Below are 22,192 nucleotides of genomic sequence, written 5' to 3'. Positions count from 1 at the left end.
TGAAAACCTGCGTTTTAGGCAAAATCCCAGTAAGATTAATTTGAATTAATTTAATGAGAGTCCCACCCCTACCCCTCCCACCCACTAGAACCTGAAGTCGTCTTAAGGGCATAGCACATTCTTTTTTTTTTTTGGCCACCCCGTGTGGCATGCAGGATCTTAGTTCTCCAACCAGGGATCGAACCTGTGTCCACTGCATTGGGAGCGCAGAGTCTTAACCACTGGACCGCCAAGGAAGTCCCGAGAGTACATTCTTTTTTTAAAAAAAAAATAATAAATTTATTTATTTATTTATTGGCTGCGTTGGGTCTTCATTGCTGTACGCAGGCTTTCTCTTGTTGCAGAGACTGGGGGCTATTCTTCATTGTGGTGCGCAGGCTTCTCATTGCGGTGGCTTCTCTTGTTGTGGAGCACGGGCTCTAGGCGCGTGGGCTTCGGTAGTTGTGGTGCATGGGCTTAAGTTGGTCCACGGCATGTGGGATCTTCCCTGACCAGGGCTCGAAGCCATGTCCCCTGCATTGGCAGGCGGATTCTTAACCATTGTGCCATCAGGGAAGCCCCCGAGAGTACATTCTTAAAGTAAGTGTGTGTGTGTGTGTGTGTGTGTGTGTGTGTTTTAAAAAGCTAGGTAAGGGCTTCCCTGATGGCGCAGTGGTTAAGAGCCCACCTGCCGATGCAGGGGACACGGGTTCGAGACCTGGTCGGGGAAGATCCCACATGCCGCGGAGCAACTAAGCCCGCAAACCACAGCTACTGAAGCCCGCGCACCTAGAGCCCGTGCTCTGCAACGAGAGAAGCCACTGCAATGAGAAACCACAGCTACTGAAGCCACTGTGCACCGCAATGAAGAGTAGCCCCCACTCGCTGCAACCAGAGAAAGCCCGCGCGCAGCAACAAAGACCCGACGCAGCCAAAAATAAAATAAAATAAATAAATTTTGAAAAAAAAAAAAAAAAGTAGGTAAAAGATACTTGTGAACAGTTTGTGATAAAATAGTAAATTATTTATTTTTGATGGAGTGTTTTAATTTAGCCCATTGTTGTTAACTCTACAGAAATACAGACATGTGGACAACATCATGTTCGAGAATCATACAGTTGCTGACCGCTTCCTTGACTTCTGGAGGAAGACAGGGAACCAGCACTTTGGGTACTTGTATGGACGGTACACGGAGCACAAAGACATTCCTCTTGGTATCAGGGCTGAAGTGGCTGCGATTTATGAACCTCCTCAGGTAGATGTGAACAGGATTTGCTGTCTACGGGTCTCTGTATTGCTTTGTTTTGAAGGCTGTATGGGAGCCCTTTCAGGTTGCATGCTGCTTCTCTTACTGTATCATTTGCCCAGTCTATCTCTCTCTCTCTACACACACACACACAGTATTTATTTTCTGAATTATTGGAAAGTAAGATCATGGCCCCTAAATATTTCAGTGTATATTTCCAAAGAATAAGGACACGTTCTCATATAACAAGTACACTGAGCAACTTAAGTAAATTGAACTTCGATACAATATTTTTATCTAATCTGCCATCTTATTCAACTTTTGTCAGTTCCCCCAAAAGTGTCATACAGTTGCCCTCTCTCTTCTGCTTCTGTATCTCCTCTGTCCATGCCTACAATCAGCTGTCCCAGGATTTATGGAATTAGAGTCACAAAATTACTCAAGTTCTTTATCTTATGCCACACATGTAACTGTCTTAATAACAATATCAAAATTACCACCAGTGTAGGACTGAAAACAGTTCAAGATTGTTTTGGTGGGAGGGGAGGGCCCCTAGGGTATATCCCACTAGGGACCAGCAGTTGGTTACTGTGTTTTAAAGTCACTTGGAAGATCTTCCCTGTATGATTACGTCACCAACGAGTTACACGTTTACGTTCATTTGCTTTATTTTCAGTATTTAGGGATTGGATTTACGTATATATTTTTTATTTATTTATTAAATAGATTTACTTATTATTATTATTATTTATTTATTTATTTATGGCTGCGTTGGGTCTTCGTTGCCGTGCGCGGGCTTTCTCTAGTTGTGGCGAGCGGGGGCTGCTCTTCGTTGCAATGCGCAACCGCTTCTCATTGCGGTGGCTTCTCTTGTTGCGGAGCATGGGCTCTAGGCGCGCGGGCTTTGGTAGTTGTGGTGCGTGGGCTCAGTAGTTGTGGCTCGTGGGCTCTAGAGCACAGGCTAAGGAGTTGTGGCTCACGGGTTTAGTTGCTCTGTGGCATGTGGGATCTTCCCGGACCAGGGCTCAAACCCGTGTCCCCTGCATTGGCAGGCGGATTCTTAACCACTGCGCCACCAGGGAAGCCCATATATATTTTTTAATTTGTATAATTATGTAAAATGTTTATATGGTTGTATAGTATATATTATATAAAATGTTTATTTTGTCTTATTGTATATAAGTTTACTACAAAAGTGAAGATTGGAACTGTATTGCATCCTGGTTCATGATGTGCTGAGGTAGTTGGGGGAGGGTCTTGTGCCTGCAGGTGACTGTGATGTAAAAACACAAAAACATGGTGCGCTGAGGCATGGCCAGAGGGGTGAATGGAACACAGTAAATGTTAGTGGCTGAATTTGGTGGTGGGATATCGGTGTTCACTGTAAATTCTTTAACCTTTGCTGTATGTCTGAAATTTTTTATTTAAAAAAATGTTGGAAAAGTAAAAAAAAACTGCACATTTGCAAAGTGAGGTCTACAAACAACGTCTTCCCCTTCATCTAATTTCCTCCCTCTCCTACAGGTAGCCCCCACTTTAAGCAGTTTTTGGCTTAGATCTCTAAAGTTTGAATTTTTTTTAGTATAAGCAGATATACAGATATTTCACACTATCCCCTCCTTTGTCTCTGGGTGGGCACCACGCCATATACAGGTGTGTCACCTGTGCCATGTTCTGGAGATCTCACCGTGACTGGTCTACTTTTTAAATAAACTAGGGTCTGAAACTGCAGGCCTTGTGGCCACTGGCTGGTGTGCAGGTGTGTGGCTCCTGCACAGATGCTGTTTCTTCCCTGGCTGTATTTATACAGATTGTGTGTCATCTACTCCTTGGATATTCTCATTATTTACTGAGAGCTACAGATGAAATGTTTGACCAGGCCTTTTATGATGGTTCACTTCCAGGGAGACGTGAGATGGCAGTAGGTGCTCACCCAGAGACCCTGCTTGTCTGACTCTTTGGGCACTGAGTGTGCTCTGTCAGTGGGAGCTGCTTTTGGAAGCACAAGACATTCCAATTCAGTTTTGAGGAGGGTCCTTTCATGAAGCATTTCAACAGTTCTGTTAAGAGTATGATTGAACAAAAATCGGAACAGAAGCCTCTGGTGTCCAGACTACTAACAACATCATCAGAGCTCCCAAATTGGGGATCTTGGAGGTTGAAACACTTGACCTCTAATAACCTCCAGCTCAGAAGTTGAAGCTCATGCTGCCACATGTCATGAAACAAAATCCTTAGGTTTGTTCTGAGTTTGTGCTTTGACCTGTGCTCTGGAGGTATTAATGATCTCCATATGGGTCATACCCAGCAACATAAAGTTCTTTTGTTATTTTGCCAGGATTTGACTAATTTATAAGGATATACCCAATTAGTATAACTCAATTTGGAATTACCTTCACTTTCATAATCTGTAGCCGGGTCTTCTGCTCAGTATGATGCTTAGCTTTATGAGCTGCATTTCAGTGCAGATTAAAGATTTCAGCAAGCTTTGTCCACTGCAGGAAGTGGGATCCTGTGGCCAGTGTAGGTTGCATGTGAGCCAGCCCAAGCCCCCCGCCACTGCCCCAAGCTGAGGTCTCTGCCCACCGGTCAGCAGGTTACCGATTTCAGGTGCCCTATCCTTGGCTTAGGGTGTGTGTATCTGTTGTACTCTCTCACTCTGCCATGCCTGTGAAGCTAAGCACTGTCCCTGCAGGAGCTGCATACGAATTTTCAAAGACTGTTTTTTGGGAACGAACGTTACCTTACAGCTCTAATCTTACCTAATCTAGCCAAGCCTATTTGGAGTGAAAACTATTTATCCAAGGGAGTTTTGAAACTAACTTCTATCCCCAATGAAGGAACCTTAAGGTGTAGAGAGCCTTCCCTAGTCCTAAACAACCACATGTTTCATGTGGAGCTGCTGACATGAACCAGCCTGAATACAGCCTCTTCATGTTCTCTAAACCTTGATTAAAAGCAAAGCACAGCCCTAGACGGGAAGAGCCTGGAGGGCTTGGCCTGTGTTATCTGGTTGAGCTTTTCCCGCTGCCTTAACTCTCCTTTTTGGCAAGGGGGAGACCGGTGCTCCTTTGTGACACCTGAGCCAGAAATGGAACAGAGCTGCTGTGCTGCTTTTCTGAACCCCTCCTCTAAGTACATCTCTCTTTAATACCCCCACAGATTGGTACACAGAATAGCTTGGAGCTTCTTGAAGACCCAAAGGCTGAGGTGGTTGATGAAATTGCTGCCAAACTTGGCTTGAGGAAGGTACTGATTCTCTTGGCCTTGAGGGGGGCGCCCCGGCTCTGTGTTGGGGACATCTAGGTGGGTGGTATGGCCAGACCTGGTCTGGGAGTGAACTCCCAACTGCACAAGGTCAGGTGCAGGCCTGGCACGTTTTGAAACCTCGCTTGTGTTTATTGGGTGCCCAAAAAAGGATCCCAGTGCAGGGACTGTTATATTTAAATCCACCAGACATACTTCTTAAGGATTGCCTCAAAGTGGGGGAGGAAAGAAGCAGCAGGAGCAAGACCCCTACTTCCTGCCGGAGGGGACCTTGACGCCAGGCTCTTAAGGCACATCCTCCTAGGTGTGAGCTCTCCCTTCACGTGTCTGTTTGCGCTCATCGTTTTCTGTCCCCCACACTTGGAGTTTCTCGTGGTCCCTCTTCAATCCTCATTGAACCTCCTGTTTATAATTGAGCCATCTGAGCGTGTAAGGCTTCTTAGTTTTCCTGGGCAGTTAGAAGACAGAGAAGAATTTTCTTTTTGAGTCTGATGATCTAGTTTATCTCACATCTTTGGTTAAGTTCCTAGGAACTATAAAGATGGCGTTTTATAGATAATGTTGAACTGTGAATTTGAACACATCTTAGGAATTCACTCTTAGTAGCTATGTAAGTTTTATCCTTTATTTCCTAATCAATTTAGACAGTGAGAAATAAACTCCCTACAGATAAACAGGGAAGACTGGAAATGTGCCTTATAACCCAGGAATGCTGCGGAACAAAGTCACTGTATCGTTTTAAGAACAAAAAAGTCCTGTTGTTTCTAACAAGGAGTCAGCATCATGATTTAGGGGCATGTTTTGGTTTAAATTCTGGAATTTTCTCTTGTTCAAAAGAGAAATCAGTGTCCCTGATTTTTTTTGCCTATGTTTGTTATAAATGTTTGGTCATGATAATCATAATTAGAAGATCTTGAAGTTACTTAAATGCCTTTCTCCAAACACTGGTTCCTTAGCCCTAATTTATCTCAGCTTGACTTTGGTTCTGCTTTATTTACTGCTGAGTTACATTTATCCTTTAAGTCTCATTTTCTCCATTGCCATCCTCCTCGGGGGTTTTGTTCATTTGGGCATTTTTAAAGAAAATGAAAGTCTCCAGATTTGCCTGGTCATGTCTGCAGGAGATGGAATTGAAGAGTTTCATGTCAGGGTTGTGCTAGAGAGGGTCACAAGCACCAGATCACTTCTCCGAAGGACAGAAGTGGGTGTGTGTCTGGATTCCAGCCCTGCTCTTAGACCTCCCAGCCAGATTCTGGTTCAGGAATGGTAATCAGCTGTGAGGTTCATGGGCACAGGAAGGCCAGGGATCACAGAGCACACAGACAGGCACTGTTGCTGTAGCAGGACGTGCCAGGGAGGCTGACCCTGCCCCAAGCCCTGGGACTGGCGTTTCAGATTCGTGTACCCTCAGATGCTTCCCTTAGCCCCACACCGGAGCTTAGAGGAGCAGCTGCGCAGTCTCCGTTCTATCATTCTTTTTTATTTTACATGCATTCTCTGGGGAGTATGTTTTCCTGTCTTACGGAGAAAGCCCTAGTATCTGAAGTGGCATTGTCTTTATTTGCTTGCTTGTTATCTGTCTTCCTCTCTGGAGTGTAGATTCCCTTTTCACTGATGTTCTGTTAATTTTATGCACCCGGGGGTCCCCTGCACCTAGCATAGTGCAGGGCACAGAGGTGGTGCTGAGAAGACTTTTTCTAACGAATAAATGAGATGTGCTCGTTTGCCCTCATCTCCACCCGGCAGCACCAGGGGGAGGACGGCCAGTGTCAGCTGAGTAGAGTTTGAGAGCCCTGGTGTGGACAGTGGCTTAGCTGAGGAGCTGACTCACCTGGAAAGAAAGAACTGGCTTCCAGGAGTCTCCTCTCTTGGCAGAAGCTAGAAGACATTCGTCACCTGTTTCAGGGAGAGACTCAGAAGGTATTCTTCTCTTTTATGCAGGTTGGCTGGATATTTACAGACCTTGTCTCGGAAGATACCCGAAAGGGTACAGTTCGATATAGTCGAAATAAGGTGAGAGGGGGCAGGGATGCTCGCTCGGCCAGAGCTTGTTATGGACCAGCTCTGGGCTGCACTCTCCGGTGTCTCTGCACAGCTCACCCTGGCTTTTAGACCATGTTGTTTTCAACACAGTGTTCTTGATAAATTAAGGCTGGGTCTGTTCATTCTGTCTCGGAGATCAGAGAGACTTTACCTTTATAAACCACTGCTTTTTGGAGGTCAGCCCATGAGGTGGATTGCCTGTGCTTCTAAGGCGTTACTGGTTACACGTGTTTTTCTGTAAGGAGTTGGTAACAGTCAGGAATTACAGGTACTTGCTTCACCGTAGTTTGTGATGTGTCATAGTTTAGTTCTTAATATTTTCTAAAGAAGAAGTAGAAGCATATTTTGACATGATGCTATAAAACTTGGTATGCTGGTTCTCTTTTCTTAGGACACCTATTTCCTGAGTTCAGAAGAATGTATCACTGCAGGAGACTTTCAAAATAAGCATCCCAACATATGTCGACTCTCTCCAGATGGACATTTTGGATCCAAGTTTGTTACTGCAGTGGCTACAGGTATAAATGGGGACATTTATATTGTAAATATTACTACCTTGTTAATATGTTTTGTTCCTCTTTCAGTAGCTTTGCATTCTTAACTTAGTTACAATAGATTTTCTTTCTTTCCTTCTTTTTTTTTTTTTTTTTGGCTGCATCGCACGGCATATGGGATCTTAGTTCCCTGACCAGGGATCGAACCCGTGCCTCCTGCAGTGGAAGTGTGGAGTCTTAACCACTGGACCGCCAGGGAAGTCCCTACAATAGATTTTCTTAATGGGCCTGTGAGACATAAGATTCTTCTTTTTTGGTTTGCGGCAAAAATCTTGAACTACTCAGCATCACACAAAACTACTAGAATTGCGGCCTCAGTGTAGCCCTCCTCTAGTCCATTCTCTTGGCCTCAGTCCAAGTTCACTTGGTTCTGGAGAGTTCTGGGCTATCTTTGCCCCTTTGCAGTAACCAAGGATGACTCTGTCTAGCTGTGCAGGAGAAGAGGGATTTACTGTTTCTGTTACTTTTTTATTTATGAGTGGGAGTGTCATTTTAAGAAACCATTTCCATAAAGCTTGTTTTTGGGAGTGATGAGTGTGTGTGTGTGAGATGTTGTGCACATCATACTACATGTTATGTACACCATGAATATATAATAATAAAAGACTGTGGCCTTAAACAAGTACCGCCAAATCTTTTATACCATACTTGAGATGCTGTCCTAGAGAAAAGCCCGGCGTAAGACCGTATGATTTGAAAGAAGGAGGAACTTGAAACTTGGAGAACCAACTAATAAAAACAATCTCTTTGGTCAGTTTTTTAAAGTAAACACTAACCTCTATCCTGTGAAGACTTGGGTTCTACCATCACAGAGATGATAATCCAGTTTGTTCATGGTAACCATGCTTCCTCTAGTTCAAAATACCAGTTTACAAACAGCCCAAGCATGTAAGTAACTAGATCCCTTATTAATCCCAGCTGAGCCTGTTACCACTGCCATGGGAAGGAAAACATCTATCATACTGTCTGAATTTTTAAGATCCATTTGATTTGAGATCCATTTAGAGTGACCAGCACCTTCTTTTTGAAATGAATGTACTTTGGGGGCATGAGAGGCCATGGCTGCATTGTTCACATGTTAGCATAAATTAATGGGGTCAGATGCTTAAGGAAGTGGATGGGAGTTTGGACTGGGATTTGTGGAAGCAGTAATTCCGTAGCATAGAGTCCTTCCACGGGGGCAGATGGGGCAGGGGGCCTGTTGTGATGAGAGCGCTCAGGGTAGCAGGAGCGAAGGAGGAGAGCAGAGAAGAGACACGTTTTACATAATCAGAATTTTGCCAAGCCAGCTTTCTCTTTGATGAAGGGGAGGAAAGTATTCTCTTTCTACTCTCTGCATCACATAAACCCCTGCCCTCTTCATTTAGGCTGAGATTCTGGGTCCAGGCATTTAGGCTGGTGGTTCTCAAGCCTATCAGACTGGACACCCTCTCTTTAGAACATTTGTGACACCTCTTTACTATCCAGAAAGTGAAATTCATAGATAATATACCTGCCCACACACCTGATTCTAAAAAAGAAAGCAGAGTAGTAGGCTGACTGTAACATTGAGGAGAAATAATAGTGAAGGAGCATGCATGTAATAAGACAGTGCATTCTGCATGCCAGTGCTTGGGGACTGGTGCCTGCTGAGGAGAGCACAGGGGAGGAGCCGGAGCTGCCAACCTTGTGGGGCGGGGCCTGCACAGGCATCAGTGACGCGGTTCCCAGACACTCAGCAGCTCTCCACGGAGCTCTGAGCCAAGCAGGGCCCTTCCTCAGCTTATGTGGTATCATGCTCCTAGAGGATTCGCTGTGTGTTAAAGCTGGGCGTGTTTGTTTCTGTGGCTGTGTATAAAATATAATTGATTCTAATCCTAGATCATCACAAATAGGGGTTTTGCCTACAGGAGTGTTAGGGGGACATTTCAAGGCCATGTGGGTTGTGGAACAGTTCTTTATTGTGTGGGACTCCCTGGTCACAGCAGGACGTCTGGTACCTTTGACTCTAGCCTGCTAAAACTGGCAGCCCCTGCCCCCCGCTGCCCCCCTTCGTTGAGACAACCAAAAATCATCTCCACAGATTTCCAGAACTGCTTCTTGTGAGAACTGCTGTTTTAGGCTTCCATGGGCTCCCATGGTAACCTAACCCCTTTAATTACTGTTTCTGTGGGGAATTATTCAGTGGGCCCAAAGAACTGGTACATGTTTTGAATTATAAATAGTTTCCAACTTGGGGGCTGCCTGTACTTTCAGTTATTGACTCAGTTGGAAATTTGGAAATCATAGATTGACCTTGGAATTTTTGCCTCCGAAATTGGCACTTTACTAGGGTTTTCGAACTATAAGGCAGAAAATCACTTAACTTATAATAAGATCTGCAGTTAGAGTCCTTTCACATCTGTGCTGATTTGTCCCTCTTGGTAATGCTGTGAGATGCTCAGATTCATAATTCCTCTCCCTTTCCCAGGGGGCAGCGATGGAAGGTGGTTATCCAAAGTGTCAGAGATCTTCTGACTCCAGACAGATTGTTCTCTTCCTCCTCTTCAGTGGTTCTTGACCAGGGACGTGTTGGTACCCTGGGGAGCTGTTTGAAATGCCCTTGCCGAAGTCCCATCCTTAAGACCCTGATGGGACAGGAAGGAGCAGTCCTGTGTGTTTATGGCCGTCTCCCGGGAGACTGGCTGGTGTGTCCCGGGGTTCATGGTGCTTCCATGGTCACGCTGCTGTCAGCTCCCCACAGCTGCTGCTGATGCTGCAGGCCCAGATGCTGGCTGGGGTGTGGGGGCCTTACCATTTGGCCTTGTGTCTGCAGATCCCTTCTAAGAACTTCTCTAGCTTGAAACCTTTAGGGGAAAAGAGTGATGATTACATGTGGGGTTTGCTCATGTGCACATGAAGGAGCTTGTGGAAGGAGAATCATCACAGAGTCCAAGTTTAAACTCCCTGCCACGATGCTGGTGTCTGTGTCTCGGTCACCTGGCACACTCGCACTCAATTCTCAGCTGTGCATGTTACTTTCTGGGCTGCGTCTCAGACTCAATAGCAGCTGTCCTTTATCACCGCCCCTTTCCATCACACAGTGGACTTCCTGATGGACTGATTTGGGAAGGGAATGAGAGTTAACTGGCCTGGCCTGCTTCATCTCTGGGACGGTACCAGAGCAAGGTTCAGAGAACCCCTTAGGACCTGGTTTCTTGCTTTTCCACATGGAATGGGGAGCTTGCGGTTCCTGTCAGTGACTCTGCCTTTGGAGACTGTCCATATGGACTGAGCTTGCTTTTTTTAAGAATCTTCTGTTTTATAAATACAGCTTTCCATTTTTCCCTGGTTCTCACAGGCCACATCTATCTCAAAACCAGCACAGGTTTACAGTACACACACCAAGGGCGGCTCCTCCAGGTTCCTTCCCGACCTCCTCTGCTCCTTGTGAACTGCACACTCGTTGTGCTATGACGTTCATTCCCCGGATTGCACCAGAGGGTCACATGCCCTGTGTTTGCTGCCTTGACCTTAGTTAGCGGTCACTGTCCAGGCCTGGCCACCTCCCCCGAGTGTGAGTTGAGGGCCAGAGAGAAGATGCTAGGCTTGACTATCCACCGGGCCTTTGGAGCCCAGCGTGACGCAGCATTTGGAAGCCAGCTGCTGTTGGCCTCTGGTGTGCAGAGTCGAGCAGACACAGGCCCCTGTTTGTCCCTTGGGGGCTGGCTCTGCCCTGTCCTTCACATTTTTGATTGCTTGGCCATCAGATCGGCTTTCTGGTAAATGTTTGAAAGCCAGACAGATAAAATTTCTGTTCCCTGATCAGTAACTTATTCTGTTTTTGTCAAAGAAACTAAGATAGAGATATTGAAGGTTTTTTAAAATTCTCCAAAGCCATAAAAATGATGGCTGTTACAGTTGTCAGAGTGTGACCCTGATTCTGCAGGGGAGGAAGATGGCTGCATGCTCGGTACTGCCTGACCTCCTGACCCGTTTGGGATGGGTTTTACCCTTGTCCCAAACTGTAAGCCCTACTGTGGGTTTCATTGGAGCAGGGCCTGAGAGAGGTTAGAATGGAAGGCGTGGAGGGCAGGGCTCGGTGCAAGGAGAGCAACCTCCTAGGCATTGTGGTGGGGTCCACGCCTCCTTGATGTGCCAGCTGCACAGGTGTCTGAGGTCAGGGCTGCTCTCCATGCTATGCAGATACTGACACTGTGCTGGGAAAGGTTTCTGTGTTCTCCCATCCACTCCCATTCGTCTCCCTGCATTCACTCAAGAACAGAATTTGCTGGAACACAGGGCTCTGTCTGTTGTTCACATCTCTGTGATACTAAAAACCAGAAGCCCAAGTATGCTTTTGGGTGGGTGTTGGAGAAGGTTTAACAGTCTTGCCTCCCGATTCTGAGAGAGCGTGTCGCTGGTGGGGCCTGTTTGAGGAGCTGCAGTGGCATCTGCACACCCTGTGCTCAAGGCCTTGTGCCCAAGGCTGTCGTAAAACTGCTGTCAAACATTTTTGATTCTTACCCAAGACACACTCATGAGAGTTGGTTCTGCAGGTCCAAAGTAAAGGATGACACTTGTTTTGAACGTCCTTTGGAGGATTCTCGCTGAAGGTCTCTCTTTTGCAGGTGGCCCCGACAACCAGGTGCACTTTGAAGGGTACCAGGTGTCCAATCAGTGCATGGCGCTGGTCCGAGATGAGTGCCTGCTGCCCTGCAAGGACGCCCCTGAGCTCGGCTACGCCAAGGAGTCCAGCAGCGAGCAGTACGTGCCTGATGTGTTTTATAAGGTAAAAATGCAACGGTACTGAAAGAGAGAAGTGGATGGAGAGCAGCATGGACACTGACCTGTCCTGGACGTTGCTAATTTTGGTGCATTCTGGCCATGGGAGCTGTTGGTCAGCCGTGGTCGTCTAGAGCCTAGCTTGTGGATAAGGGACTCTTTGGCATTTCCAGGGCCTTTGTTAGCTACTCAGGCAGGCTTCTGTGGTGTTAGGGCTTATAAGCAGAAGTGGGGGTGACACGCCCTGGGTTTAGGGGTACATAATACAAGTGAAACCACTGCAACACCGACTGTTTCAGTTTCTGAAAAGGAGAAATGGTGCCTAACAGGGCCTCAGCAGGAGTGAAGGTTGGAGCTGTTTGGCAGAAGTTAGGCTCTCCTGAGGGGACCAAGTTTAGGTTAACCGCTTAGATGAGCAGTTCTCCATTTCTAAACCTTTGTTTCCTGTGAAAGCTATAAAAATGATTTTTTTGAAAACTGTGATCTGGTTTGAACAAGTCGGAGTTGGGTGCTTCCCTGGGAATTAGCAACACGGCTCCCATCCTCCTCATGGGAGTTGCTCTGGTCACAGGCAGGCATCCTGCGTGTTCCCCGTCCTGGGCAGACTTTGGTTTCCATCTGGCACTGCTCTGTCTGGAGGACCCCTTTAATATTTCTTGTGTTCCCGGCTGCTTTTGTGTGTCTGAGAAGTACGTTGTTCTCCATTTCTGAAGGATATTTTCACTGTGTAAGGAGTTCTAGGTTGACAGGTCTGCTCACAATCTCACTGCACTTAGGCCACAAAGACCTGCTGGCAGAAGGGGCCTGGAAATAAAATAGGCAAGCAATGAAAACCCAGAAAGAGTGATGATCTAATTTCTTTAAAATGATTTGATATCTTTCAGCAATTTTTTTATATCAGTGTGTGCATGTCTAGTCATTGTTTTGTTGTTTTTATTGTTCTAGCAAGTCTGCATTTTTATTTATTTATTTTTAAAAATTTTATTTAGTTTTTTAAAATTCTTTCTTAAAAATATTTATTTATTTATTTGGCTGCACCAGGTCTTAGTTGCTGCACGTGGGATCTTTGTTGCCGCATGTGGGATTTTCGTTGCAGCATGTGGGATTTTTTAGTTGCAGCATGTGGGATCAAGTTCCCTGACCAGGGATCAAACCCAGGCCCCCTTCATTGGGAGCACGTAGTCTTAGCCACTGGACCAGGGAAGTCCCTAAGTCTGCATTTTTAAACAGCTTTATTGAGATGCAATTCACATACCACACAATTCACTCATTTAATGTGCCCGGCTCAGGGGCTCTTAGGATGTTCACAGGGTTGTGTAATCATCACCACAATCTAATTTTAGAACATTCTTGTCCCCCCAAAAGAGGCCCTACATCCTTTAACAGTTACTCCCCAGTCCTCCCAACTCCTGGCAACCGCTGATCTGCTTTCTCTGAGGTTTCCCTGATGGAATCCTACAGTGTGTGGTCTTTTGTGACTGACTTTTCACCACTAACCGTAATGTCTAAAGGTTCCTCCGTGCCTGCAGCCTGCAGTACTTCATTCTTTTCATTGCCGAATAGCATTCAGTGGTATGGGCGCAGCTTACTACCTGCGGGATGCATCAGACACCCAGGAGAGCGCCTAGAAGCTGAGGGGCTCTGGGGCCTCGTCCTGGTGGTGATTTGGAGACCAGAGACTACCTGATTGTGACAAAGACTTCACCTCTTCAGGGATCAGAAGTGGGGCTGAGACCCTGTCTAGAGCTGGCTTGTCCATGCTGTGGGTGTCTGTGGCAGTGGGTGATGTGCAAAGGAAGGGCACAAGGGCCTGAGAGTCTTGTCCCTGCTCCTGGTCTCCTCCTCAGCTCTTTGGAATGAAAGTCTTCAATCTGCTTCTGAATCAGCGCTGCTGCGTGGTCCGAGGGCTGCGGGGGCGGGGACTGTCACTGAGCCAGGAAGGCCAGGCCAGTAGGTAGCGAGCAGTCTGTCTTTCCTCTGCAGCAGGCAGGCCTCGCTGTTGTATCTGCTCCTTTCAGGTGGTGGCAGTGGAGGGACAGAGTGAGGCTGGACTGTGACAACTTGCTTAGATGACCCCTCAGATTTGGGGACAGTAAGGAGCCCCAGGAAAGGGTTCTCCATATCATTCTTGAAAGAAAATATTTCCAAAGAGCCTTGTTTAGGAACTCCCATTGTCTCTTCCCTCCTGTGGTGTTTAATAGCAATTACCTGGCTTGATAACACAGATCTCACCCTTACACAAATCCTGTGTAGGCATCAGGTACTTTGAAGAATCATTAGTTTTAAACCATTATTAAACATTCACACATCAAGTCACACCACGCTGGGAACCAATGTGAGGGTTCAGTCTTTCCCTCAAAAGTTTCTATCTTATAAGATGTATTTGTATGGCACTGTTTTGTAATGTAGAATCTATGTTTTGACTCAGTTTTAGACCCTGAGACCTGGTGGTCCTGCTGGCTGCCGTCCTGAGCCTTTTGGCACAGCTCACTGGTCTGGGGGCCGTAACGGGGCCTGTTGTCCTTGTGGAGAGCCCCTCCCCTTTAGCCACAGAGGCTTGTGCAGCCCCGGTGCGCTCAGTGTGCATGAATACATTGCTCCAGGGTCATCAGGCTGCCATTTCTTTCTCTTTTCAGAGTTTTAAAAATTAAATATAGGGACTTCCCTGGTGGCACAGTGGTTAAGAATCCACCTGCCAATGCAGGGGACCAGGGTTTGAGCCCTGGTCCAGGAAGATCCCACATGCCACAGAGCAACTAAGCCCATGCGCCACAACTACTGAGCCTGCGCTCTAGGGCCTACGAGCCACAACTACTGAGCCCGCGTGCCACAACTACTGAAGCCTGCATGCCTAGAGTCCATGCTCCGCAATAAGAGAAGCCACTGCAGTGAGAAGCCTGCACACCACAACAAAGAGTAGCCACTACTTGCCGCAACTAGAGAAAGCCCACGCACAGCAACGAAGACCCAACACAGCCAAAAATAAATTAATTTTAAAAAATTAAATATTGAGTAGATATGAAAGATTATTTATAAAACATGTTTAAGGAATAAAAAAAGCAGAAATACCAATCCTGAGTCTCTACCCCAGAGTTAAGGACCAGAACGTTCCTGTGGCCTCTGAAGCTGCTGGATCCTTCTCCCTGCTCTGTCTCCTTTTCTCCCCCTCCAGAGGGAGCACTGCCTTCGGGGGTGCACTATGACATTCTTGCTTTTCTTCTAGTTTTACCTCCTTTGTGTGTTTTCCTAAAGCAGGTGTTGAGTTTTATATGTTGCTGCACACTGTAGACCCAAAACTGTGTTCTTTTGTCCTTGGAGATGGGCCACATTCACTTATCCCGGTGTGGCCTGAGACCTGCCTGCATGTGGCCATCATGTCACCTCGGCATGTGCCCACTGCGAGCAGAATGCCGTGCGAACCACCACGCTCCGCAGCCTTGGGCCCGAGTCCCACTCCCCACTCAGACACTCATGGGGCATTTCCTTGAGCTGTAACTGTGCCGTCCTGATCATAAGTGAGGCCAGACTCCTTTTTCTTTGTTTGTTGGCTCGTCCTGTCTCCCGTAACGTGCTTGTTGTGTCTGTTTCCTCTTCTTCCCTGGGTGGTTCAATCTTTTTCTCCCTGCCTCTAACCCTGTCAGTCAGGGGTGTGACACCTCTGCCTCTCCACTCCCATGGTGTCATTGAGGCAGAAAGTTTATGTTTCCATGTGGTCAGTTTTCTGAATCTTGTCTTTATGGTTGGCATTTTGAATCACAAAGAAAGTCTGTTATCTTGTCTTCTCTAAGGTTGATGTTTTTGGATTCTTCTTCTACCTGGGATTATTTCAGATGTGTGGTGTGAGATAGGGGCCCAGTTTCCTTCTTAGTTTTTAGTCATATACTGTCTGAACACCATTTATTGGGAAAAACCCTCTTCTTTCTCTGTTGATCTGTGGTGCCTTTCCATTACCAGTCGTCTCTGTGATCGTGGCTGTGTCTCTGTCCTCCCTTCTGTCCACTGGCCGGTGTTCCTCAGCCAGCACCAACGTCGCACTGTCCGAGTCACTGTAACTTTACTCTTCGTCCCTGATCCATCACAGCCCTTCCCTGCTTTTCTTCCCGAGCTCTGACTGTTCTTGACCCTTCACTCCTTCATGGAGACTTGCCTGCAGGTTGCACACAACAAATAGGTCACGCCCACCCCCCCCACTCCCCCCCCCCCGCAATGTGTGTGATGCTGCCCTTTGTTTCTTGTTCTTTGACCTCTCTCAGAAAGTTAGGATTTTTCTCCTTGAAAGCCTTGTCCGTCATTTGTTAGACTGTTCCTAGGTACTTTATAGTTTCTACATATTATAAAAACTACCATTTGGCAGTTCAGCTGTTACTTGTTCCTCTAATTTGTATGTGTGTTCTGGGTTCTCCACACAGATGAGTGTATTATCCAGGAGTGACAGTTCTTTTTCTCCCTTCCCTTCATTTTCACTCCTCGTGCTGGCTAGGGCTTCTGGAACAATGTCTAGTGATCACTTTTGTCTGGTTTTTAATTGTAAAGGATGTGCTTTCGGGATTTCATCATTAACTATGAGTTTGCTGTGGGTTTTTTTGTTTTTGTTTTTTTGTAGTACCCTTTATCAGGTTGGAAATTTGCTTTTTATTTCCATGCCTTGTAAGTTTCTTGCCCTTAAGAAGAGAGCTCCCTTTTGCCGTGGAACACACGTTATTTCCTTAATCATGCTGCTGTTTTCTTAGATCGCTCACTTGCCTGTTAGTGAGAGCAGGCTAGAAGGGCTTCCCAGGATTGTTTATAGCCCTGTAGGATTTGAGACACTCATTTCTCATACGTTTCAGGAAAATACCAGTTTGAGCAAAGAGACCTATGAAAGCAAACATTTAAGTAATCCTTTTAGTCCTCCTGTGGGCTTTGGGGTTGGATTTAAAATATACCTTGTAAACAGGACACGTACCCATATTTGTCTAAGGCTGTTCATCATGGTGTTATCTGTGGTAACAAAAACTTAAAGCAATCTAAAAGTCTAATAACGGGCATTAAATTACAATACATCTATATGGTGGGATATTCTGTGATCACTAAAGGTGTGTGTTTGAAAATTACTTGAAGGTATGGGATAAAACTCATGATGTAAAATTACAAATGTATCTATATACAGTAAAATCCCAATTAACTTTTTGTTTTTTAAAGGCACACTTGTAGATGTTGATGCCTGTACGTATACACGTTTGTATGTGCGTTCACACAGGAGATGGGGGTGGAAAGCTTGAGGGTCCACCCTTGTCTACAGCTCCGATCTGTCTGTCCTAGGAAGTCCCGTGCAGCCAGTGAAAGAACGGCCGGGGAGCACCTCCTGTAAAGGTGGGGAGAGGTGCACACAGAGGAGGGTTTTGGAGCGAGGATCTAGTCAGCCGGCGAGGGGATGCTTGGGGATGGGCAGCAGAACGGTGAGGTGCATGGTTCCATGTGCATTAGGAGTGCAAGCCTTCTAAATATTAACTAAGAACATTTTATTAATGTGAAATCAAATGTATATTTTTTATGGGAAATCCTGCATTACAGGTTAATAAGGAAATAGATACCCCAACACGCCTCTTCACCTGTCCTTCCAGCACCCTGCATGCATGCATGGACCCGTGGACGTTGACAGGGCCTTGCCTCTGGAACCGCAGCCTCTGCACTCGGTCCAGCTGTGGATAGGGTGCGGCGTCCCTCGCCAGACCCCGGGGCTACAGTGATGAGCAAGTCACAATCATCCTCTCTTCCCAGGTGGTCTGTTGGTGGCTGTTGAGGTGTCCAGTGCAGCGTGGAAGTTAGCCAGGTGGGGAGGAAGCCCATCTGGGGGCCACACGTCCAGAGGGCATGGTGCATCTAGGGGTCCCAGGCTCAGTCTGGCTGGAATGTGCACGTGATGGGGGTGGTGGGCAGTGAGAAGCCAAAGAAAGAAAGATGGAAGGTGATTCTGGAACAATCTTGCTGGATGTGGCGTGAAGGGGGGTCTGGAGGCAGGAGGCTTTTGCAGCAACATGAGTGTCAAATGCCAGGGCCGATCCAGGAGGGGCAGCAGGAGAGAGATGTGCGGTGGGGTCTACCGTCCAGTGTGAGGTGCGGCTGGAGGAGCTGAAGGCCAGGCCGTGGGGAGGGAGCTCCCCAGTGTGGAAGATTCTTTCTGGGTACAGAGTCCGGTGGCCAGTGAGAAGGCTGGTGCCACAGTCCAGGTGACATGTGTCTGCTCCCCATGGCATTTGGGGATGGAGAGGGTGTCCTGGAGCCAAGAGCTCCATGGGCCTTGCACGGTCCCGGGGAGGACAGGATGGAACTGGGTCTCTGGTTTGGGTGAGTGGTGGGTGCTGGAGTTGTAAACCTTGATGAGTAGTGGTGAGAGCAGGGGGGGTGGGGTGAGTTCAGATGCCCGTGTTTGAAGTTTGATGTGGTGGGACCGGAAGGAGGTTGAGAGGCCCTTTTCACGGTTATCTGCCCAGAAACCCCAAATTAAAGCCTTGGAAGTAGAGGAGAGAAGCCGAGATTGGAGACCCCAGGGAACACTGCTCTTAGGCAGCTGCCCAGGTGGAGGGGCAGCAGGGTGGGTTCCTGGCATGAAGGGTGGTTGTGGGCTCAGTGCTGAGGAGTTGGAAGAGTTGACAGGTGGCTGCTGCAGGGAGGAGAGAGCATGCAGGCAGCTGCGGCGTCGCGGCTGTGGAGGGGACCAGCGCTCTCTGGGGGGACTGTGGAGTCTTCTTTGTCCTAGGCATCATTTACTGACCTGTCCTCAGCCCGACACGGGTTTGTCCCAGCATCTGGCACTTACCAGAAGTGCTTTGTGGCTCATCCAGGAGCTCACTCCATGTGTGTGCTGAGTTACTTGAGACATTCCAAGCAAACCATTCCATGCGTTGTTTTGTCAAAGGATAACATATATTTCAAGGGTTTCGTGTGGTCTCCCAAAGTTCCTCCAAGAAGGCTGCAGTTACATGCTCAGACTGTGCCGCAGGCCAGCCCTGCGCTAGTCTGCTTGCCTGCCTGGGCCCTGCTCTCAGGACCCCATGCTCTGCACTCACTCTGTCCCAAGTCCCCTGTGTGTGTTGGTGTTTTCTTTATGAATCGCCTCTGTGTGCCCTGAGGTATTTGTAAGGTGGTTCATCACTTTCACATTCGTTTGTGAAGTCTTTATACATTAACCCTTTGTCATATATTGCAGACACATGCCAGGATATCATTTTCTTTATACCTTTCATACAAAGTAAGGTGTAACATTTTGTGATTTCAAAGGTACGTTAATCCTTTTTCATTGTAATTCCTGCCTTTGTCATCATACTTAGGAAGTAATTCTTTACCTCAAAGCTGTATATTTACCTACATTTTCTTTTAGTGCTTTTACTTTTTTTAATTTTTAAATTAAAAATTTTTTCTTTTATTTGGCTGCATTGGGTCTTTGTTGCGGTGTGCGGGCTCCTCATTGCGGTGGCTTCTCTTGTTGTGGAGCACGGGCTCTAGGCACGCAGGCTTCAGTAGTTGCAGCACGCGGGCTCGGTAGTTGCGGCACGCAGGCTCTAGAGAGCAGGCTCTGTAGTTGTGGCGCGTGGGCTTAGTTACTCCGTGGCATGTGGGATGTTCTCGGACCAGAACTCGAACCCGTGTCCCCAGCATAGGCAGGCGGCTTCTTAACCACTGCACCACCAGGGTAGTCCTAAACGGGATTCTTTAAGAAACTTTGTCCTGAGAAATTTTTTTCTTGCTTTATTCTGCGAAGTCTCAGAAACTGCTAGTTTCACTTGTTACCTTCTTGCCAGTTTTGTAAGAAGAAAAGCAATACATTAAGGATTTCATTTTCCTTTTCCAAAGCAAGATGGTGCCACCCAGTAAGTGGAGTTTGCTGTTGTCCTGGCACAAAGCCTGCCTGCCTTTGAGCTAACAAAGACAGAGATCCCTGGATTTCTTGTTGATGTTTCCAGACATGGCCAATAGCAGGTAGCGAGGCACCAGGGACCTCAATTTCTGACTCTCCCAGTGTCTTGCTCCAGGTGGAGATAAAATTTCTGACACTTTGGCAGCTGCCAAACTAAGAATTAAGGTGTCTTCCTCCTAGTGTACTCTGCCTGACATTTGCTAACGCCCATAAAAAGTAATTGCCTTTTAAAATGGTGTATGGGGCTAAGGCTTGGTTGGCAAAAACATTTGAGTGAAGGCATGGGGGAGAGATAGAAGGTACCTGCTTTTCCTCCAGGGAAGAGAAGGGGATGCAGCACCTTTATTTTCTTGGGGAGCAGAAGGATGCAGTGGGGTAGTTAAATTTGAAAGAGAATAGCATGACACACAAAAAAGAGAGGGGGGCATTTAACAAGAATCATCCCTAGAGGGGAAGATTAAAGCGAACAGGTGCTGGGAAAATGTCTCTGCATATTAGAGCTTAATTAGATTTGAAGATGAATTCCAGACGGGCTAATTATGTGTGAATTGTTGCAGGTTGTTTCTTGTAGGGGCAAGCGTATATTTTTGGAAATGGTGATGTAGTTCGATTGGGTTTGATTCCCGCCTCCTACCGTATTTCCTCCAGTAGAAACTACCGCTTCTGGGGCCCCAGGACCCACTCAGCAGGCCTCATACCTTGGGCTGCCACTGTCAAAGCTGGTAGAGCCACGGAAAGCCAGGCCCAGCCTACCTGCTGCAGCAACGAGCATGCGGAAGGACCAGGGACTCTTGCCCAGGTGGAAGGGACAGTATTCCAACCTCAAAGGAAGGCAGACAGACAGAACGGACACTGTTTCCAGGAACCTGTCCTTTGATGGTGCTCCTGCTCCCTATGTGGCTGGCTTAGATGTGTTTGGTTAGATGTATTTGGACCGTTTTCTGGAAGGGCAGAGGGGCAGGTTCTTGCTAGCAACTCTCTGGGTTGTGAACAGAGAAAAGGTAGGGAAGGTGTGGATAATCTGAGATGTGCTGCGGACCAGAGAGTTTAATTTCTGGGGAAAATAAAATAAAAAAAGAGCAGGGCCACATGGAGCCTCTGGAATTCCTATTAGGATAATGGACTCGGTTTAATGTAGGACAGCCTGAGAAGGTTGTCTCAAAAGATGGCATGGGCCTCTGACATCCCTGGAAGGTGTGATGTGCTAGGGGTGGCTTTGTGTCACCTGCACACCTCAGAGAGATCTGCTTGACACCCATTAGGGTCTGAGCTTTAATAAACATAAACTTTTATGTAAGGCCCCATAATTGGAAATTATGGATGTATAATTTATATATGACTTGAATGATTTATATAATGTTAAGTGATGATTTAAATAGAAAATATGACCCCCTCTTGCAGAATCTTTAATGAAAAGTGTTGGTTCTTATGAATTTATTTCTAGAGCTGTGTTTGAACTCAGCAAGTTTGACATAAATCAGATCTCATTTTCATTTTATGATTAATGAACATATGCTGGCCATTTTTCCCCATAATTAAACTATGTTCCATGCATCTGATAAAGCAAAAGAAGTTTAGACTTTGACAGATTGGTGGTGGTGGTTTTCCATGTCTGCGTATTTGTGTGTATGTGTACTGATTTGTGTGTGTGTTTATTTTATTAATGTATAAGGATTAAGTTTCCATGAAGTTGGGTTTCCAGAGGTGTGTGTAAGGTTGTTAAGAGTTAGCATTCAGGTGTGAGACTAGGAGAGCTTATAGAGGAGGAGGGGTACAGATGTAGCCTGACGGGGTGGGAGCCCGGGGTCTGTGTCTCCACAGCTTTAGCACCAGGCTGGTGCTATATATATATATATATATTTGTTTGTTGCTACGTTGGGTCTTCGTTGCAGTGCGTGGGATTCTCATTGTGGTGGCTTCTCTTGTTGTGGAGCATGGGCTCTAGGTGCGTGGGCTTCAGTAGTTGTGGTGCATGGGCTTAGTAATTGTGGCTCACGGACTCTAGAGCATAGGCTCAATAGTTGTGGCGCATAGGCTTAGTTGCTCTGCGGCATATGGGATCTTTCCCGACCAGGGCTCGAACCTGTGTACTCTGCATTGGCAGGCAGATTCTTAACCACTGCGCCACCAGGGAAGCCCCCAAGGCTGCTTTCTTGAGTCTTGGCCGTCATCAAGAGCTCCAAGAAGTGATGGAAGGTGGATTCACTGCAAAAATATGCACATTTTCCTCTCTGCTTTTCATATACTTCAACAAGAATTGTAGTAATTTAAGGGGTGAGACAAGCGTGTGAATGGAAAACCTGTCACAGGTCGGCACACCTGCACTCACCCCCTGGACCTTTGTCTTGTGTTTCAGGACATAGACAAGTTTGGCAACGAGATTACCCAGCTGGCTCGCCCCCTGCCCGTGGAGTATCTGATCATAGACGTAAGTGTGTGTCATCTCCCCCTGGAGGTCAGGAC

General features: G+C 46.8%; 1 protein-coding gene across 3 annotated transcripts in view; it reads left to right on the top strand.

The window, feature by feature from the left end:
* The window catches only part of NPLOC4 (NPL4 homolog, ubiquitin recognition factor), a 56,027-nt gene that overhangs the window by 22,331 nt on the left and 11,504 nt on the right, over positions 1–22,192 (top strand). For all 3 annotated transcript variants that reach the window (XM_033438742.2, XM_004275567.4, XM_033438743.2), the window contains 6 exons: positions 1,055–1,234; positions 4,388–4,474; positions 6,434–6,505; positions 6,927–7,053; positions 11,679–11,839; positions 22,086–22,157. In XM_033438742.2, the coding sequence (XP_033294633.1) occupies positions 1,055–1,234; positions 4,388–4,474; positions 6,434–6,505; positions 6,927–7,053; positions 11,679–11,839; positions 22,086–22,157 (699 nt within the window). The remainder of the gene's footprint in view (positions 1–1,054; positions 1,235–4,387; positions 4,475–6,433; positions 6,506–6,926; positions 7,054–11,678; positions 11,840–22,085; positions 22,158–22,192) is intronic.

Source organism: Orcinus orca, chromosome 19 (genome assembly GCF_937001465.1).
Source record: "Orcinus orca chromosome 19, mOrcOrc1.1, whole genome shotgun sequence".
Lineage (NCBI taxonomy): Eukaryota > Metazoa > Chordata > Mammalia > Artiodactyla > Delphinidae > Orcinus > Orcinus orca.
Note: the sequence above shows the minus strand (reverse complement) of the source record. Positions and strands in the feature narration are given on the sequence as shown.